This window comes from Pteronotus mesoamericanus, unplaced genomic scaffold (assembly GCF_021234165.1).
Source record: "Pteronotus mesoamericanus isolate MK-2021 breed Mesoamerican mustached bat unplaced genomic scaffold, CSHL_Meso_final contig_40, whole genome shotgun sequence".
NCBI classification, from domain to species: domain Eukaryota; kingdom Metazoa; phylum Chordata; class Mammalia; order Chiroptera; family Mormoopidae; genus Pteronotus; species Pteronotus mesoamericanus.
In genome coordinates, this window is record NW_026555150.1 from 2,991,945 (window position 1) to 3,013,299 (window position 21,355).

The 21,355-nt window shown below is 38.1% G+C and overlaps 1 protein-coding gene across 1 annotated transcript in view; it reads left to right on the plus strand.

The window, feature by feature from the left end:
* The window catches only part of GRIA3 (glutamate ionotropic receptor AMPA type subunit 3), a 393,069-nt gene that overhangs the window by 221,102 nt on the left and 150,612 nt on the right, over positions 1 to 21,355 (plus strand). Inside the window, exon 5 of the mRNA XM_054576984.1 lies at positions 18,463 to 18,516. Coding sequence (XP_054432959.1) covers positions 18,463 to 18,516 — 54 coding nt within the window. The remainder of the gene's footprint in view (positions 1 to 18,462; positions 18,517 to 21,355) is intronic.

Below are 21,355 nucleotides of genomic sequence, written 5' to 3' on the forward strand. Positions count from 1 at the left end.
TTCCTCTTAAATGGGACCCTCTCATTGGGTTCCTCTTAAATGGGACCCTCTGTGATTCATGGACTTGGGTGACTTTCTTTCCTCAAATTGGGGGAGTTTTCCATCATTACTTCTTCAAACAGGTTCTCTATCCCTTGTTCCTCTTCTCCTTCTGGTATCTTATTATACAGATATTATTACGTTTCACGTTGTCCTGCTTTTCCCTATACATCTCTTCATTCTTTCTGAGGTTTTTTTTTTTCATTTCCTTGCTCTTTCTGGGACCTTTTTTCTATCTTGCCCTCCAGTTTGCTGATTTGATCCTCTGCTTCACCTAGCCTGTTTTTGATTCCTTCTACTATGTTCTTCAGCTCAGAAATTGTATTCTTTGTTTCTTTTCTCCTCTTATTGATAGTTTCTATGTCCTTTTTCATACCGATACAATTTGCGGTAAGTTTCTCATAGTTTCCCTGTAGGTTTCTGTAGTTCTCTCTGAGCTCACTTATTTCATTGAGCTTCTTTAGAACCAATGTTTTGAACTCAATATCTGATAGTTTACTTGCCTCTATTTCATTTAGTTCTCTTTCTGGGGATTCCTCCTTTTCTTTTGATTGGAGGTTGTTCCTTTTTCTTCCCATTATTTGTGAGACTTCTTTTTTGCTTCTGCCTCTTAAATTGATCTGTCTTGATTTCCTGACTTTGTGGTGTGAACTTCTATGGTAGGAGACCACTGTTTTTTCTTTCTGGGCCTGCCTCTGATGATGTCAGATGTTGACCCTGTCTGACCTTAGGCAGTCTGTTCAAGACTGCCAGGAATCTACTGTCTGTGGCTGTCTCCTTCAGTTGTTAATCCAGTTAGTCAATCTGCACTCAGCAGTAAGGCTTAGGCACTGCAGGAAGGGCAGAGACCCTCCTTGGGATGGGGTTATTGTGAACTCTCACGCTGCTGCTGCTCAGGGGAGTGGTCTGAGTGAGCAAGATAGCTGCTGCCATATGGGGGAGGAGTCAGCACTGGGGTCCCACTGGCTTCTCTCTCAGTTCCCTCCCCAAAGCCTCCATCTCCCGTCTCAAGTGTCTCTAGAACACTCTGCACCCCCTTAATGGCCATTCTTAAGTGCCTTGCCATTCCTACTATCTATTCAACAGCTTTGAGAGTCCTTTTCACTGCTCTTGACCTATCTCAAATTATTGCTTGTGCTTAACATGAGAACTTCTACTCAATAAATTGTCCCTCCTTCTTCCTCCCTGGCCAATGTAAAAATCATGTTTCTTGACAGACTGCATTGTTGCTGTTTTCTCAAAGGCACAAAGGAAAGAAACACATCTTGTTTGTACATGTTTTAACTTAATTTCAGTTTCACCTACTTAAGCACAGTGCCATCCTTCAAACTCTGACCCAAACCCCTTCACCATTTGTTATCCATGGCAACCAGCACAAAACTGCTCATAGGAATTTGCAAGGAATGGCAGGAAAGTGCATCTCCCAACAGAGCTGTTAATTCTTCTGCAGTAACTACATAGATAACAGGTGACAGCAGGCCCAGCCCTGAATCCTCAGGAATTTGCTTTCATTAGAGTGGGGGACATTGTTCATGTCTCCTCCCTAGAAGAGTTATGAACTTCTTCTCACATCCAACCTGTTGAAGATAAAATGCTGATTGAAAAATATTGAGATAATTTTTCAGTTTTCGCTTGAGCAATCTCCCAAATAGTGTACTTCCCCAGTGACTCTATCTGTTACAACAGCTTGCTTGCTCAACTAGTGCCAATGATCTTGAACCCTCCAAAAGATAATACATACAAAATCTTGGCTACTTTCTTTTATTGTCATTACCACTCAGGGACCTTCAACTCATTCTCTTAACTTTCTTAACTCATGTCAAGAATGCATGCATGACAATCTTGCCATCAGACTAAACTACACACACACACACACACACACACACACACACACACACAAGTTAGTAATGGTCCAGGTACTAGAGGATTTACGAACCAATAGAAAATGATATGGTTTCACCAAATATGGAGAGAACTGTTCCGTCTGCAAACCATCTTCATGAGTTCCATATTATTTGCTTTGCTCAAAGCTTAGCTGAAAAATTGTCAAACGGAGATGAATTGCCTTTTACTGTCCTCCAGAGGAAGATGAGGATGGTTTTATTTGCAATATGATTACAACAGAACCCATGACATCTAACAAAGACTTTTTGCATAAAGAGGACTAGCTCAGACTCAGTTCTTTATGGAAACTGAAAAGGACCCATTACTCAAGTATCTTCTTCATAAAATCTGCATAAATAAGAATAATTTTCAAGGAAGGAAACAAGTAAATTACTTTTTCTTTTTAACTGCATGAAAAAAGTAAGCAAGATTTTATGCATAATCCATTCCAGTAGATCTGATTATATTTCAATATAAGGAGATGGTTTCAAGCTCTTCTTGAAAGTAAGACAACATTCCTATTCACACTGTTTGTCATTTGTCCTGATAAAAGCCAGTAATAAGTTTAGAGAAAAGGTGAAAAACAAATAAGACATTGTTCCATCCCTCAAGGAGCTCATAGTTTAGTAAGGAAACATTGAAGTAAACAAATGATTATGGCCTAGTGGAATAAGTACAGTTACAGAGGGGAAAACAAATCCTAATGGGAATACAGAAGAAACATACCTAATTCAGCCTAACTCAGAAATCAAGGAGGCTTTCTCCTGATGATTTGTTGATCTGAGTCTTTAAGGACCAATAGTTCATCTGATTTGGAGGAAGAGGGTGGAAATTTATATTTGCATGGGTATGACAAACCCCACTTACTTGTCAGAGTGAATGCTAATAAGCAGTGCTAAATTAGGAAATTGAGAATAACTCACATGTCATAAAGCAGAATGTTAGAAATAGATACTATAATAACACACTATATTGGCCAGAACATAATGCTCCTTTTCATCATAACCTTTTGATCCTCAAGAAATGGAATGTTTCCTCCAGAAAATACAGTACCATGGTATCTGAAACCAAAAGAATCTGCTTAGGAATTAAACTACCCCATCATTTTACAATGAAAAAATGGGTGCTAAGAGAGGGACTAACATATATAATGGCCACACAAGTCATGAGCTAAAAGGCTAGGGTTTAAACCCAGATCTGATTCCAATATGACACTTGGTTAGTGTCACACACTAACCAAGATTGTGTCAATACATGGACCAAATAGATATCTACATATGAACTCTCCTAAATAAGACACCTGCATTCTCACCCTTTCCCACTTCCCATCCAGCTGCCTGGAATTAGTGTTTAGGTTAATGCAGCCTGTTCCTATGAAAATGTTCTACACAAGAAAGACCACATATAAAGTTAATGTTACTTCTTATCCTCGTCTCCTGTGTTTGTAGTCCTTGCTTTTTCATCATTCACAAATATTGATTGGACGCCTGCCTAGAGTATTCAATTAATAAGGTACATACTAGCAAGTTTAAACTGGGTCCCTGCCCTCAAGGACAGCCTAATTGGGGTGGCGGGGTACATGCATAACTTGGGTAAATAGTATCCTGAAGGAAATATGAGAAATGGAAACCATGGAGGAATTCACAAGAAGGGGTTATTATTAGACAACTGAACTAGAAAATAGGCTTCATGAGGGTAAGGGTTTTTTAAATGTTTTTTTCAGTGCTGTATCCCCAGCACCTAAAGCAGTTTGGAGCCTAGCAAGTACTCAAAAAATGTTTGTTGAATTTAATAAATAGCTTCTCTACTTTATTCAGGAAAAAAAAAAGAGCCCTGACATTTTTCACTTAGAGAATAATTCCCAGTCCTATATGTTATCGTTTTTACTCATGGCGCATCACAGAACTCCCCCAAGGAGACTTTTAGACATGACTGCTCAGCCTATGACTTAAACCTCAGCAAAATCTTCATAAAGCTGTGTCCTCTGCTGCTTCCCACCATGAAAGGGGTTTTCCCAGTGATGAAGGATAATGTTGAGTCAATGCTATTTGTTTATTTGTGCACTATTATTCTTTCCAGCAAAAGGCACAGCCCTTTGATGGCAATGCAGTTCTGGGAGACACAATTCCATTATTTGCTTGGCTCATCTAACAAGGTAGAATGTAGAATCTGATCTAAAAGCAAGTCCTTTTAATGAGTTTCAGTTAAGCTTAAAGAATAAACAGTTGTGATTACTGTCAGTAGGCATAGGTTGTAAATGTCTTTCTTAGATACCCAAAGGGACAGCACAATGAAATTCCCTTTAAAAAGTAAAATTGGGAAAGAAAAGCATCTTCAAAAGCAGTCATTTGTGCATCCCAAAATGGTCAAATTCTTGGTTTTCCAAGGTTTTGTACTGGGCTATGAGTTTTTTACACTTAATTTATTTCTACCATTGTACAAATTCTTATTATTTGGCTTCCAGAGTTTGGGAAGATATGGGTAATTAGAATGTATGAGAATACTGAAAAGAAACCCATGCATTCATATAATAAATAAGTGGGGATAAAGCCATTCTGCTCTCACTGTGACTTACACTAACCTTGTGGTACCACAGTGTTGTGCCAGCACGTTATTTCAAGTCAAAGATTTATATTAGCGTAAGTGGAAAAGAATCCAATTTCATAATAAAAAAATGCTAAATGTGTGTACTCTCTGTCTTCTTCCAAAATCCCACAAAGCTGAAGTCATTTTCAGCTCTGTGGGTACACCTCCTAAGAAATTAGAACATCATGTATCACCATACAGATATGATGCGGAACATACTGCCTACTGTGATCCTTTAACCTTTCCAGAGGTATAGTTCAGAAGGTAACTGGTTTTTGGAAAAGTCTAAGGAAAAAATAAGAAGAGGCACACAGCTAGACTAGCCTTACACTCTAAAATCAAAAATCTTTGATTAGGAAACTCTCCCGGATTTGAACAAGAATAAATACTGCCTTGTAGAGCTTTTCATATTTTTTCAAAGCTTTTTTTTACAAATTATCTCCTTCAATCCTCTGAGGTAGGTAGGCTTAATAGTGTTTGCTCCATTATGTAGATAAGAGACATAAGATTAAATAACTTGCCTGAAACCACACAGTTAAGACTGCTGGATTCTAGTCCCTATTTCAAAAAAAAAAAAATCTAGATCCATTTTACATACCACATCTAGAAGGATGCATTTGAAAAGGCAGCAGTAGAACTCTTGTTATAGCACATTAACTAAGCCCTTCCCCAATCAGCTCCCCTGCTTTTGAAAGGTATGGCTAATAACCTTTACTTTGGGCTTGGGCATTGCTCTTTCCCTCTTCTCCACTCTGTTTCCTGAAAGAACAATTAAGATCCATCTGGGACTAATTATAGTGATTCTTGAATTTGAACTTGCAGCCATTACCCAATTCAGGTCACTTATTTTAAATTAACTTGCCTGGTCAGAACACAGGTTTGGTTATCTTCAGAGCCCAGTGCAGAGAGGCAGTAGCTCACTCAGACTTTTAATTAACTAGCTAAATAACCTGCACTCTGACAAACTGCCTATGATTTGATGGAGTCGTTCATTTGCATTCAAACAAGGATCAAAATACATTGTCAGAGCTTCAGGGACTGAGTCCTAGAAACCTTCACACAGTCTCTTGTTCAAGGCTGTGAGCCTCTTCCCTTTGGTTCCCTCTAATTATTTTTTCTGTGCTTTTGTTCTAATTATCCAACATTCATCACAAGTGTAGCTTGTGATTAAATGATGACAACTCATGTCATGTGCTGATAGGGAGTCAAAAGTTGGAGTCATGATCATATGAACCAAGCCCAAAGCTTTGAGAAATAATTAGGGGAAACTAAAGGGAAATTCCCAGGGTACCTCACAACAAGGGAGCATTTCTAAAGATTCAAGCCATAACTGCTCCCCACTTAGCTAATAATACATGATAGTGGTAGGTGCTCAGTCTTTGTTGAACTGAATTCATGGTGGGATCTGATTATCCACAGTAATAATGATAATTCTTATAATCGGTAATTATTATTATAGCTGCTAACACTTAGTGACTGGGCTTTGGAGTCAGACAAATCTGCTTTTCACTAAAGGTTCCATGATTTTCTGCCTGTGAGACCTCTGGCAAGTGAACCAACTTCTCTGTGCTTCAATTTCCTAACATGGAAGATTAAATTAATAATAGAACCAATCTTAAAGGGCTGTGGTTAGGATTCAGTGAGATAAAGCACATAAAATCCTTTAACAGAAGACAAATATAAGCTAACATCTATCGAACACTTACTGTGTATACTTACCGTGTACACAGTAAGTGCTCAATAGACTGTACACAGTAAGTGCTCAATAGATGTTAGCTTATGTTTGTGTTCTGCTATGTCCCACCACCAGGTCTTGTTCCAGAGCATCTTCACATCTGGGATCCTCTCTTCCCTTCTCTTTGCCAGCAATAGCATCCCCTCATCATTCAAAATTTGGTCTAGAACAGGGGTCCCAAACCTCCAGGCCATGGATGGGTATGAGTCTATAGCCTGTTAGGAACCGGGCCACAAAGCAGGAGGTGAGCAGTGGGTAAGTGAGCAAAGCTTTGCTGGTATTACTGCCTGAGTTCCACCTCCAGCCATCCCCCCTCCCCTAGCCATCCTCCCCTCCCCTCGCCTGTCCGTGGAAAAATTGTCTTCCACAAAACTGGTCCCTGGTGCCAAAAAGATTGGGGATTGCTGGTCTAAAAGATATCTTCCTCTCAAGGGGGAAAGTCTTTCCTGCATCTGAACAAGTTCAATGTCCATCCCCTCAGTACACTTTTCTAGATTTTATATTTTAAATGGCAACTTCTTCTACTGCTTCATAAGCAATCTGGACTTTTCTTCATGTTAGGAACATTACAGTGAGTACCACCTCAGTGCCGTATCTGAGGTTATATATGCTGTGGGGTACATGGGATGAGTAAAGAAATAGGGATGGGAGAAAGGTAAGAAATATTGGTTGAATCTCCTTATTTCTGAAGCACATTCTGCTAGGACTTTTAAAGGCATTTCCTCATTTAGGTTTTACTTAACTTTTAGAAGTAGGCAGCATTATGATCTCTATTTCACAGATGTAGAAAGTGAGATGCAAAGAGATAAAATGACTTCTCCAAGGTCACTCAGCAATGGAAAGGAAGAACTGGTGTTCTAGGTTGATCTGACTCCAGAGTCCACTCCCACTACCATTATCCTTCACTGTCCACCTCATTTTTTATCAGTTGCAATGATATATATCAAAGCAATATGTAAATTGTACAGTACAATATATTTGACATAAAGATTATTGTAGTTATACCCTTGGCACTAGCCATTTTTACATATGTCAGCGGCATTGTATTATAAGCAAATACTACTCTCAACCTAAAGACTTTCTCTCAGCCTGAGAATGAGACAAGTCAGAAATGTTGGTGCAGAGCAGGGAACTAATACTCCTGACAGAAGCTATCAAAATGGGAATTGAAAGACAAAGACTTCAGTTTCCAGACTTTTAGGTGGGTGTGTTTCACACCACTCCCAGAGGTGCTCAGAGCTAACCTGCTAATTAATGCTCCTATATTAGTTTCTTTCCCTTTGCTGTGTCATTTCCTCACTCCCCTACCAACACTGCCTGGAATCATCTCCCAATTAAAAGACTGGCCCTCAATTCTTTGTCTCAGAGTCTGCCTCTGATACAGCTCTATCTAAAACAAGAACCTTTCAGAAGTTCCTTTTTTGGCTCCTTTCCCAGGAGTCTGGGTGAGTATCCTCATGCTGCCTGCCTCCTGCCCAGGGCTTCCCATGAGAGCTCCCCAACGGAGTACCCCATAAGTTCAATGTCTCTCTTCTTCCCCATTTTCATGAGAATCCCATCAACGAAGGCCCTGCTTTTAGCTTTTCAAAGTGCATTTATTATCATCTGGAAAGGTAGTTCTTAGATTTCAGTGTGTATCACGATCACCTGAGAATTAAAATGCAAGACTTCCTGGTCCCAAGCGAGACTTTCTGAGTCAGACTTTCTGGAGAGGTGCTCAAGTACTTATATTTTCATGAAGTCTCAAGGTTATCCATATAGCATACACTTTGAGAAATACTGTCCTAAGGCATTCCTGTAGCCTGGGCATCCAAGGAATATGGATTGTGTTCCTTAATGTTCTCTCTACCCTCAAAGCCTCTGTGAATTCAAGTTCCTAAGAAAGCCTGAAATACCTATGCCTCCTTGCTTCTGAAATAAAGCATCAATAAGGTGAAGGTCCTATTGTTACTATCAGAGTAGGTGAGCCTGAGACTACTGGACAATGATCAACAATGCAAAGGAGAGATCTTTCTTACTGACTTGGCCAAATTTCCGCTCTCACCTCTCTCACTGCCTCCAACCCCCATTCTCTCCTGTGGTACAAACATGACGAAAACTACATATGAGCAGTTAGATAATTGCGTGTGCTCCTTTGTCTTTGGGCAGAACCTCCTCCCACCTCCACCTCTCCACACACATCTTTTTTCTTTAGTTTTAATTTTATTTTGTTAGAGAGAGGGGAAGGGAGGGAGAAAGAGAGGGAGAGAAACATCAATGTGTGGCTGTATCTTGCATGCCCCTTGCTGGGGACCTGGCCCGCAACCCAGGCATGTGCCCCAACCAGGAATCGAACCAGGGACCCTTTGGTTCATGGGCCAGCACTCAATCCACTGAGCCATCCCAGCCAGGGCTCCCCACACACATCTTGATAGATGTAATGATAGATGTAATTTCCACATGGAAGGATGGAGGGAGAGGGCTTTTCACTAGGAATAAGAAAGGGAAAACATTAACATAGGATGAGTATCAGACACTGTGTTAAGATCTATAGATACATATTTCATTTATTCCTCACTATAATTCAATGAAGTAGTTACTAATGATAAATTCTGTTTCAGTATCTTCATAGCAAAATTAGTCTAAGTTAATTGCCCAAAGTCACACAGCTATTAAAGGGCAAAGTAGAGACTCCAACCCAGGCAGTCTAGTCTGCAGTCTTGACCACCCTATTCCATTGCCTCTCGATTACAATAGTCCCCCTTATCCACAGGAGATATGTTTCAAGACCTCCACAGGGTGCCTGAAACCATGGATAGTAGTGAACTCTGTGTGTGTGCATGTGTGTATGCGTATGTGTGTGTGTACACAGGGTCCAACAGAAGTAAGTCCTGCTTGAGTGTGGTTGGTAGATAATATGTGTGTGATTATATATAGTTTTAATTTGAACATTTCACCTAAAATGTCATATGATGTGCTTGAGTGTGATATTATTTTGTTACAGAATTAAATGCTTACGATTTTGTAATAAAAGTTTGTAATAGAGAAAGGGCGGTATTTGTGCCAGACCCTGTATACAATTTTTTCCCTATATGTACATACTTTTCACTCAAAGGAAGTACTTTATGGCTCCTCGTTGGCATATTTGAATTGCCAGCATCAGTACTCTTGCAATCTGGGGCAATAATTAATTAAGTACAACAAGGGTTACCCGAACACTGAGCACTGTGATACCACCACAGTCAATCTGATAACTGAGATGGCTACTAAGTGAGTAACTTAGGCTTGGCATGTGTACAGTATGGATCCACTGGACAAAGGGATGATTCATGTGTTTGGTGGGATGGAGCAAGACGGCATGAGATTTTATCACAGAATAGCATGTAAGTTAAAACATATGAATTGTTTATTTCTAGAATTTTCCATTTAATATTTTTGGACTACATTTGACCACAGGTAACTGAAACCATGGATAGAGAAACCACAAATAATAGGGGAATACTGTATTACATTCCCTCTTTTACAGATGAAAAACTGAAAGGATAAGTAACTTGCCTAAGGTTATACAGGTTGTAATTGGCAAAGCTTGGGTGCAGATCCCTTTATATTTACTATATAATTATGCCTATCCCTTCTAAGTTTGCTTTTTCCACCAATCGTTTTGGTCACAATTTATTATGGAGCAGCCCTGGCTACTATCACAACAAATACCTATAGTTGATCCAAATAAAAATCTTTCCTCTAGTGTATACGCACTGTAAAACAGCCAGACTCTCCTGAAATCAAGAGAAATAGTTTTCTGAAATATCTCACTATTTTCAAAATCACATTCTCTTTTAGTTACCTGTTTGTCAGGTTTCCACTTATAAAAACCAAAGGAAAAAAGTTCTTTAGGTCTTTACCTGGAGACAAAGTACTTTCTAGCAGGTTACGTGTTAATCATTCTCTCCTCAGTTGTACTTTGTATATATTTCTATTCCCACACTTCTTCCACTGGATTATATTTGTCTGTTAATTTGTCAGTCTTTCCTGCTCTGATGATGAGACCTACCAGGCTAGGGCAGGCTTTGGCAATTTCTGTCTACCCAATGTCTTACCCCAAGTTTAGTACAGAGCAGGAACTCAACAAATGTTCATTGAAAAAGAATGAAATAACCCTGGCTGGTGTGGTTTAGTGGATTGAGCGCTGGCCTGTGAACCAGAGGGTCGCTGGTTTGATTCCCAGTCAAGCACATACCTGGGTTGTGGGCCAGGTCCCAGGTACAGGGTGCACAAAAGGCAACCACACATTGATGTTTCTCTCCTCTTTCTCCCTCCCTTCCCCTCTCTATAAATAAATAAAATCTTTTTTAAAAAGAATGAAATATGGTTAAGAAAGGCAACCCTTCTATCCACTAGGGACTTCAATCCCTATTTCTTCTGAGTCCAGTGGTATGCTGGTAAACTGGTTCTCAAGGTAAAGATGGAGGGAAGAACTGATTTGTGGTGCTGGCTGATTTCTGTAGTGTAAACACTCCCACAATGGCCAATTTCAAGCTACCAATGGTTAAAATCTCTGAATATTTAATAATCAGCTTTCAGAAGTCCCCTATTTTTGGCTGAAAGTCTGGGATTCTGCCTAGAGTACTTGAACTGTTACTGTGTCAGTGTAATTGCAAAGGTGAATGAGCTATCAGAATGGGGAAGATAGTGCCAAATTCAAACAGCAAGTATGAAAGACCAAATCAAACATTTGTGAATTAGAATTCTGTATTTTTGCCTCCCACGAACTAAACTTCTCTCATTTGTCATCCACTTGCAAATTGAGATACACTTAAATGACATGGATCCCAGAAACCAGCCAAGTAAGCAACTATCCTGAAAAATCAAAGGCCCCCCAAAACACTGGCTTTCTGAGAGATATTTACTTTTATTAGAAAATATAAATATGTTCACTAACTTCCTTCAACAAACAGATTAGGGTGTCCAATCGTGGAAGTATTGCACAAACAGAAAACATTCACAAAGCTATAATCAGGGCATTCTAAGGAAAACTCCTATTCTCCACATTCCCACCTCACATGTTTCTTCCCCTCCCCTCCCAATTTGTAGACTCCATTATTCTGGGCTGAACCTAGGTCTCTAATATTCTATCCAACCATTCATGGTTCAATTTTGTACTCAATAAGTAAATGGCAGGATTTGAATCCAGAACCATCTGACCTCAAGGTTCATAGCTCCTTCTAGTACATCACCTTTAAAAATATATATTTGTTCTAAGCTCTAAGGGTGATTCATTTAGATTCTTACAAGTTTAAATACTGTAAGTTGTCACAATAGTTGTGATGCTAGAGTTGCTGGTCCCACCTAAAGATGGTAAGGTGTGATTCCTGAGCCATTGAAGGACGTCCTGCATTATCCTACCTATGCCCAACTGGTTGTGGCTGGAAACGACACGTATTTGAGTGACTACCCAGTTGTATGTCAGATATCGCCATTTCTTTTTTTTTTTTAATCCAAGTAATGAGTCCACTGGCACCACCAAGCCTTCTACTCACCATTCATGTAATCCTTCTAGTAGGCCTTAGTCAGAAATTCAGGGTTAAAGTGTTTTAGGCTCAAGCAATTTTGCAAAATCTACAGAGAAAAAAGATACAATTTGATATTTAGAATAAAATTATAATTTTTCAAACAAAAGTTGCTGTGAATATGAACATAAAATAGTTGACAGTAAATTTCATAGAAGAATGCATGAAAAAATTTTAAAATGTATTGTTTAAAATAAATTATCACTAATCTGGGGGGATAGACAATACAAAATACAGAGAAGCTACAAAAGTCTCTCTGCTGTATTATTATAGGTTGAGTACTAGTTAAAATTACCCCTACCTCTCCTCCATGAAGAAAAGTCTAGAATATTTCCAAGTATAAATAGGATACTGTATAAGGTCTTCTACATGAGTTACTCTAAGAAAACGCACAGTGTTTGGAAATGCATCATTTTATAAAAAGTCAACTGGTGGAAAGATCCAGGTGTTTTAAGTATTTATTATTGACCCCATGACCAAGAACTCTAGCTGACCAAAACTGCTGGGCTTCCTGGGTGCAGCAGCACATGTAATTCACCTTACAAAATGCTTTTGTAAGTTTCCAGATTTGTCATTGTACCCAGTCCCAGGCATTATTTGCTACCTCTCAAGCTCTGCCCATTATTTTGCTCCCTTACAAGAGTCATGAAACTTTCAAAGTAGATGGAGATACTCTTAAAATCTGAACCATAAGGCAAATTAACCTTATTTTATCAGAACAAGAAGACATGATCTGCATTCTCTTCCCTAAAGACATAATGGCTTTAAGGCAATATTTCCTACCACTCCTAGTGATACATCAGAGAATTTTCAGTAGCATCTGGATGAATATATTTTATTTTTATACAACTATATTTATTTTCCTGTCTGTAGTTTCATGGATATTATTGCTTTGGATGTGGCTAAATTGAAGAAATATCTGTAAAGATAAATATTAAGTAAATAATGGTATTATGGTATGTGGCTAGGACTTAAATCATTAAGGAAGTTTGTGAAGGAATGAAATTTGAGATATACTATTTTAGGGTTAATAAAATGAGGTGTTCCCACCAAGATCAACATGCATTGAAACGGTCCCTTATCCCTTGGAGCAAGAATAATCTGTTGCTCTTTTAACTTATTGTGGCCATTTATTGCCCTAATTTGTACTCTTTTTCTTTCCCACTGTTTATCATTAAATCTTTCACATATATCATTCAGTCATAGTGAATGCAATATCGGAGTCTGGGAAGTGGAACTTCCTAAAGACATGTTCTTTGGTAAAATTCTTGTCCTTTAATCCTTACATCCTAGCATTGTTTTTGATATCTTATTCATTTGCCTTCTCTCTGCATAAGCTTCCCTGTAGACAGCATAAGCACTGATGAGATTTCTTGGTTATACTCCCATTTTCCTTCTCTATGAAAAGTGTCAGCCATTCTTTCCCCATCTGTACCACCCCCACTCCCACTCCCATGGGGCTGACTTCAGTACAAGTGATTGACTCTTCTCTCCCTCACTAATCCAGCACATTTATTCAAGACTGCAATATGAAGCACTGTCGTTCAGTTATAGGAGAGCATGTGTGTGCAAATTGAGATTATTAGAAAATAATTCTCACAGAATTGACTTCTGATATGTGTTTACTAAGACCAAAGCACGTTAGTACTTCGGGTTTTCATTCCAAAAAAATGAACAGCTTTTATCATGTCTGATGGGAGATTTCTTCTGGGAAATATGACGTATTCTAAGGCTGATTTCTGTAGCATATCACAATTTAACTTCCAACAGCTGAAATTAGATAGGTTGGCATACGGCAACTTTTTTAAACTAAGGAAGCAGACAAGGGAGAGGCTTAAAAATGTCTTCTCTTTGAGCACAAGGAATATGAGTTAATAGCTTTTTCTTAAAGAGAAAATACCTATACAATAGGTAAATCCAGTGAATGAAAACCAAAACCTCCCCCATTTCTCTCCCCAGCCCCCCAAACATCCTCAGGTCCCTGAACCAAACAGAAAGAGATTAAGGTAAACAACAAGGTATGTTTTGTACTCAAAGGCAGAGCAATCTTTATACATAGATACCTTTTCGGTACTAACATAGAAAATTCAAACCTGGAGACACTTTGGTCTGTAAATAACCTAATCTGCATACCAGCTGGATCAGAGGGGGGAAAACACAGACACTTCAACAAACATTTTTTTTTTAATGTGAGCTTGGAAAAATAGATCATTTTTCCATGTTTTGTCTTCTTTGAGACATTTTCCCAATATTTTTTATTGTGGTAAAATACACATAACATAACCATCTTAACCATTTTTAAGTGTAAAGTGATTAAATACATTCACATTGTTGTGCAACCCCCAAAGAAATGTTTTTGCTCCCGAGGGGTCTGTAGGCCTCTCTCACATAGTCTTGTGGAGTAATTTAACTTCAAATTTTATAAAATTATGAAAATGTCAAGATTAAGCATTAAATTGAAAATGAAAAGGCCTCTCACATAAAAAACCAAATTAACAGATTCTGAATTATTTTTAACTCTTTAGTGTTACCCAGGCCCCAATTTCATGGATAAGTCGATGGGGGAGTCAATAAGGGGAAGTCTCAAAATGGGTTTACTATGACTCACTGACTTCTTTAAGAAATAATTTAATGCTCTCTTATATGCACAACTCAGTGTGTTAGTATGTAATAACTTTTTCTTCTGCAAAGGAAACTGTAGCTTAGGTTTCAGTGAATGAGGATTGTAGCATTTTTTCCTTTCAGGTCTGATTTGTAGGGGTAAAAATAAATTTTCTTAAACATTAATTTTATCTATATTTCACCCATTTCCCCTTATTACACTTATCACATGTGCCATTCTATCAAGCCATCCATCATCTCCAACAAATCTTATGAAGGCACAGTAAATACAGTGCATATATTTGGAAACTTCATATTTCCTTCTTAAATTTCAGAGTAGACTGTTAAACAGCTTTTATACTTGAAGTTCTGAAACTAATTCAGAAAGAGCTATTATAATTATTTTAAAAGCAAAGCTAAATATTCTTTTGGTTAACAGAGTCAATAAATAACTGAAGGTACAATATATGCCTTGTTCATGTATAACAGATGGAAAAAAAATAAAGATTTAGGACTAACTAAAAAACCACTCCCACTAACTCGTTCTTCTGTGTACCATAAAATGCACAGCCCACCTATCCCATTCTTACTCCAACAACCTCTGCACCAAAAATACAAAAAAGGGCAAAACCATGAGCAAAATGACACTTTTTGCAGTGAGGTTTCACTCAGTTCATATCAATAGGATCATGGCTCTGCCCCACGTAAGATTTCAAGATAAGTGAAGGATACTCTCTTAAGTATTGAGACTTTCAGCATTTCTGATAGAAAACTTCCCTAACATGTATGATACATATCGCTGTTTTTTTCAAGCAGGAATTACTGAAAGCAGTAAATCATACCATAACGATTCAGGCATTCACAACAAACCTGTCGGCTTAAAAAAAAAAAATCTCTTCCTTCTCCTTTAAGTCAGTCTGTCACTTCTGCTGCTGCTAATGTACCTCTTTCTAATATCATCTCCTCCCTCCTGTACAGCCCTTCTAATTTGCTGCTTTTAATTTACTGTGAACTGAGAAACCAAGATTGGTAAGAACTGTGTGTTAAGAGTTAAGAAGTCACTGAAAGTAAGGATGAGGAAATAATTATGGCCTTCAAGGTGGCAGCCTTGTGATACCTAAAAATTTCTATCGTTAGATAACATTCCCATCTCTTTCAGTTTAAGCTAAGTTTTGAAAGGATGATGTTGTGAGAGACCTACCTTCAAATAGGTGTGTTTGTTCTGAACAGACCACCTGGCGTGGACTAAAGTGGATATTCCAATAGCTTTAAGCCTTTTCTGAACCTAAAAAAAATCTTAGTGAATGACCCCTTCCCAAAGTTATTTGACATCACATAATTGCACAATGCACATCCAAAACACCTTTCTGGATGTTATTCAGTTTGATCTAGACGACATTGCTGAGATAGGAAGGGTCAAGCTCATTGCTCGGGACTACAGATAAGGATTGTTTGCCAACAGTCATACAATAAGTACATGACAAGGTTGGGCTCCTGAGTTGTCATTCAGAGCTCTTCTCACAACACTAATGTTTTCCATAGTTTTTTCTCACCTTTCCCATGTTCACAAAGACACTAAGTCCTGGCCATGGTAAGAAAGACTGTTTCCTTTGGGCTTGCTTCTTTATTTCTCTCTAGGCTCTGCCAAATGTCTTTAGGAATCTTGCTCAATATTCTGGCAAAACTCAAAACCCTCTGATTTTATTATGTTGTGGGTTGTCAGTGAATTAAAAATTCAACAAATCTATGGTCTCAGCTTGCCATGAAAAGTTAACAAATGTCACCAGTAAGGATGTGTCTCACAAGCAAACACTGAAGAATACATCCCAGCAGATATCTAACAGCTCATTTTGTGTCATGGCAGCATTAAAAATCACCTCCTCAAGACATTCATTAACCTTTTATTTCTTCTATAAATAATCAGTCAGAAATGTGGTTCATATTTTAAATTAATCGAAAACAGTGCTTTCATTCGTCTCTCTCTCTCTCTCTCTCTCTCTCTCTCTCTCTCTCTCTCTGCCCGCCCACCCCCCACCCTTGAAATGGCTTGGTCTTCCAATGTCAGCATGATATTTGAATACATGTTTCCACCTCTGGGCCATCTTAAACCTCATCTCCTCCAGGAAAAGCCTTCTTTATCCATCCCAGCAGGGCCTGAGACACTTCTTTTTCCTCTTTTCCCAGAACCTAGAACAGTTATTGGTATTTGACATTCAGTACATCATAAAAAAGCATGTAATGTACTGCCAGGAATAGGGTTATAGAGGCAGACAGACCTAGGTTCTAATTCCAGCTTTTCTACTTCCTAGCTGTGTGGCCTTGGGCAAATCACTTAAACTCTGTTTAGCTGAGATTCCTCATCTGTAAAATGAAACCAATGATACTTAATCTGTTAAATTATTCTAGGGATTAAATACACATAAAGCACCAAACACAGTGCCTAACATATATTAGGCACTCAATTAAGGGTAGTTGTTTTTATTATTATTATAATGGTCTTTTATATATAGTTCTGGTTTGGTGTGTATGCAATTTTATTATCTTTACAAGTTGTTTTTTTTATTAAGATTTTATTTATTTTTAGAGAGGGGGAAAGGAAGGAGAAAGAGGGAGAGAGACACCAATGTGTGGTTGCCTCTCGCATGCCCCCTACTGGGGACCTGACTCAAAACCCAGGCCTGTGCCCTGACTGGGAATCAATCTGGCAACACTTTCATTTGCAGGCCGACGCTCAATCTACTGAACCACTCCAGCCAGGGCCACAAATTGTTTTTAAACCTTTTGACAGCTGTGTCGAGAATGGACCTTATCATGAAGCTTAAGCTTAACGGTCTCTTACTTGCATGGGTTCTTTCTCAAGCCTTGTTGAAATTACTGTATTTGTCATTTTGTATTATTTTTCTTAAAGAGGACTCCTAAAGTGGTATTAGCATCAGGCCTGTACAAAACCTGGTTCTGCCTCTGTTTGTGTCTTTAACCACTATGTTATCCCCCTCCTCATTCCCGCTCCCTGCTTTCAACATAGTATTTTACACATAGTCAATATTCAATAAAGTGACATTTTATAAAATCCTCAATTAACCAGAATTTTTGCATTACTCAACTATCTGGAAATAAGCTTATGCCAGGTATTTAGCCAGAACTTCCAACTGTCAACCAATACATTTATTTAGAAAATATTCAATCTGCTTACATATTGTGAGCTGGTAAAAAGCACTTTTTAAATTGTAAGGCCCTTATTAGTACAGTGTTAGTCATAAAAATTATGATAACAATGATGGCCCTAAGACAGAGTTTCTCAACCTCAACCCTGCTAACATTTTTCACTGGATAATTCTTTGTTGTGGGTGGGGCTGTCTTGTGCATTGTAGGATGCTCACAAACACCCCTTGCCTCTCCCCACTAGATGCCAGTCACCCCTCCCAGATGTGACAACCAAAAATGCCTCTAGGCATTGCGAAATGTCCCCTAAAGGAAAATCCCCTTCCCCACTGTCCTAGGGCATCACATTCATCCCCCAAAGATCTACAGATGGTCACAAGTTTTTTATATTAAGGCAGGAAAAAAGAAGGCAAGCATTTTAGAGAAGTTTTCAATAAGTAAAAGCAACCTCGATTAACCTGAAAATCCCATTAACCCCATTCTTTGACTGTTCTATTCCCTAAGCATTCCAGATAAGAAAAAAAAATGCACCGTACATTCTATTTTCTAATTTGTATGCAAAGTTCAGCCCATTTGCCATCTCAACAGCTAAGTACAGAAATCCAGTTCATGGGTGGGAGATCATCAGCTTCATTGCTTTGCCATCTATTTTAAGTGACAACGATGCCACTGACCTGGAAATTTAGAGAGCTTTTTTCCCTTGTTGTTGACATTTTTAACTTTGACATTAGCAATTCTCCCTGTACTCTCTGCCTGAAAGTGAAATCTGGTCTAATTAACTGTGATTTTACTGTATAGAGACCTAACACTTTTTCGATCATTTAGAAGTAATTTGTTCTAGCCATCCCATTGATTGTGCAATTGAAAATGTCCTTCTTGAATAACCAATATTTCTTATTATTTCTGCAGGTTGTGATCCTGGGGAAACATTCAAGAGGTTATCACTATATGCTTGCTAACTTGGTAAGAACAAGCAGAGTTTAAGTTTCCCAGGGCAATATATTCTATTTACTTTGTGCCGTCTGTAATCATCCATAAAAGAAATACATGAAGTACTTAATTTGTTCTCTAGATGTTTGGAGAAATGAGTCAGTAAATACCAAAACCTGAATATAACAGCCGTGTTTTCAATTGTGTTGTTTCTGTTTTAACTGTGAAGCTGATATTTTCTCATTTAAAAATATTAATTTGATATTATTCTTCACTGATTATTCTTAGATTAGATTTGGATTTGAAATGTAAACCATTTTACTCAGGTTCGAAATGTAAAACAAGCAATGAAGACAAAGGAAACTGACTCTTTCCCCAATTAATCCAAGTGTACATGAACATTAGTACCGGATTTGTCTTTCCCGAAGTAGACCACTACCAAATCTTTTCAAATCAGATGCCAGAAATAGGTTTAAGCATGGAATATTAAGTGCATAGCCACCTTTCTACTTATAATAAAACACAACTTGAATTTTTACCTTCAAACTTCCCATGCCTTTGGAATTTGTCACATTCCAGAAGCTAGTGTTTCCTTTAGGTTAGTTTATAGCTCTTCATTCTGTAAAAGAACAATTGGTTTAGGAATGAACAAAATGGCTTCTAAATCAGTAATATCTGTTTGACAGAGCTGCTGAGTAATACCACCATCTCCATGAAACAAAAGAGGAATGTTAAATTATCACTATGATACCAGGAATCTATTAAATTATTATATAACATAATTTCTTACCACAATTTTGTTTCATTAGCACAATAGAATCATAATCATTACAGAGCTCTTAAAACAAAAGAATGGCAACAAAACTGAAAGATTATTATAATTGTATCCTTAGATTTCTTAAATCAAGAAAAATCATATTTTGTTTAATAATGAGTATTTTAAAATGAGAAAGAAAATGTTATCTAAACCTTTTTTCCTAGGAAGTGTATATACTCAAATACTTTATAAGATGAAGATTAGAGCTACTGCTTTGAAATGTAGTGTGCATCTCCTCTGATAAATTGCTCGAAGTGGACCATTTCAGCCCAATTTGGGGATAAATGAATTGACTCTTTTAGGAGGAGAGATCTTGATTCTTAATTTACATCTGAATACATTCTATCTGTTTTTAGGCAACCGATAAGTAAAGGATGTTTGTTGACTCATTAGAGATTAAACCAGAGCTTGTCAGGAAACACTGAGGTCACAGCAAGACACCTGAGGCATTTCTTGATAAGTTTTTACCATTTCTTTCTCACCAATAAATATTTCCCTTTCCTTTCTTCCTTTCTTCCTTTCTTCCTTCCTCCCTCCCTCTACCTTTTCCTTCTACTCTGCCTTCTAAGTCCTAGGGTTCACCTATCACTGACAGTAAATGATACAACTTTAGGTAGTGCACACACAAAGATTTTTTTTATTATAATGGTATTATATTTATTTAATATGTATTAGGAAAATATAAAACTAGTACACGAAAATCCATATTTTATTAATATTATTACTTCATGCAGGGCTAAAGTAAAGATTTATTAACAAGTGCAATAGTTTTTTAATGTGTCAAATATGTCACATAAATAATGGCACAGTGGACAAACAGATAACAAAATCTGTTTTGTTGTATACATGACTGTGGTGGTACTTGGACCACTGAAGTTAGGGAAAACATTGAACTGGGAGTCAGAAAGTCTGGGTTGTTATACTGACTTTGCTACTAGCTGGCTACGGTATCTTTGGTAAGTTTGGGGAGTTACTGATGTATTGTTTGGGTCCTTTGCAAACAGATGCTGAGTTATAATTAGAAATGTAAGACATTTATTAAGAGTAATACCTGTGAAAAATAAAAAGGAGAGAAACACAAGTTGACAGGGAGAGCTTCAACCACAATACAAGTCTGATATCAGCGAAGGAAAGGGGATGGTAGGCAGTCATGGCAAGCACAACTGGGAGCTCCTGTGAAAAGACTGAACATAGGGGAACTCCATGCTGCCCCCAAATGGCAAGCCATTTGACCCACCCCCCACTTTGCTCAGCCATGGGCTGGCAGCTGCCCAAGAAGCACATACCTCCCATTTGAAAGCTGAGGCAGAGCCTAAGAGCACTTGAAGCTGGAGACTGTCATCTAACTCAACTCCTGAAGACAGGTTTTGTATTAAAGGGAGATCTGAGCCAAGCACATCAATGGCTGTCTCAGTTGGCCTAAGAATACCAAATGACCTATAAAAACTTTTCCCTTTCTAGAATTCTAACTAGACCTCCCTGATTCTACTGACAATCCTTCAGGTGAGCTCTGGTTTCAACTCTGAGACCCAGATGTTACAGATATGTAAGCCTGTGGAGTGATGGAACTGCAAGAGAGAATCACTACAACAAGGGTAGGGAAAAGAATGGTAAACTGAATGCCTAAGACAGAACTCAAAATCATGAAACCTCGGGAGGATACCTACTACAAGAACAAGCAAAGCCTGTTCCCTGAGAAAAAAATGTAATGTATAGTGTCATATTATTCTGGGTAATGAATACATTAACTCGTCACCATGCTTTGAGTTGCCACCTGTTCTCTGTCTCTAATGACCTTCTGTTCATTTAAACACAGCCTTGTGTTGCCATAAGTCCTGTATTCTAATATCTCATTGCATATGGCCAACAGAAACAGGAACTTTTTCTAATCTCTAACGAGATAGATTATCCCTACCATCATTTCCAGATTTTTTAAAACAAATTAAAAATGCCCCAAACTCTCCACCAAAGACACACACACACACACACACACACACACACACACACACCCCCAAACCAAAACTATTTAGAAGGCATTTATATGGTCAAAAAATG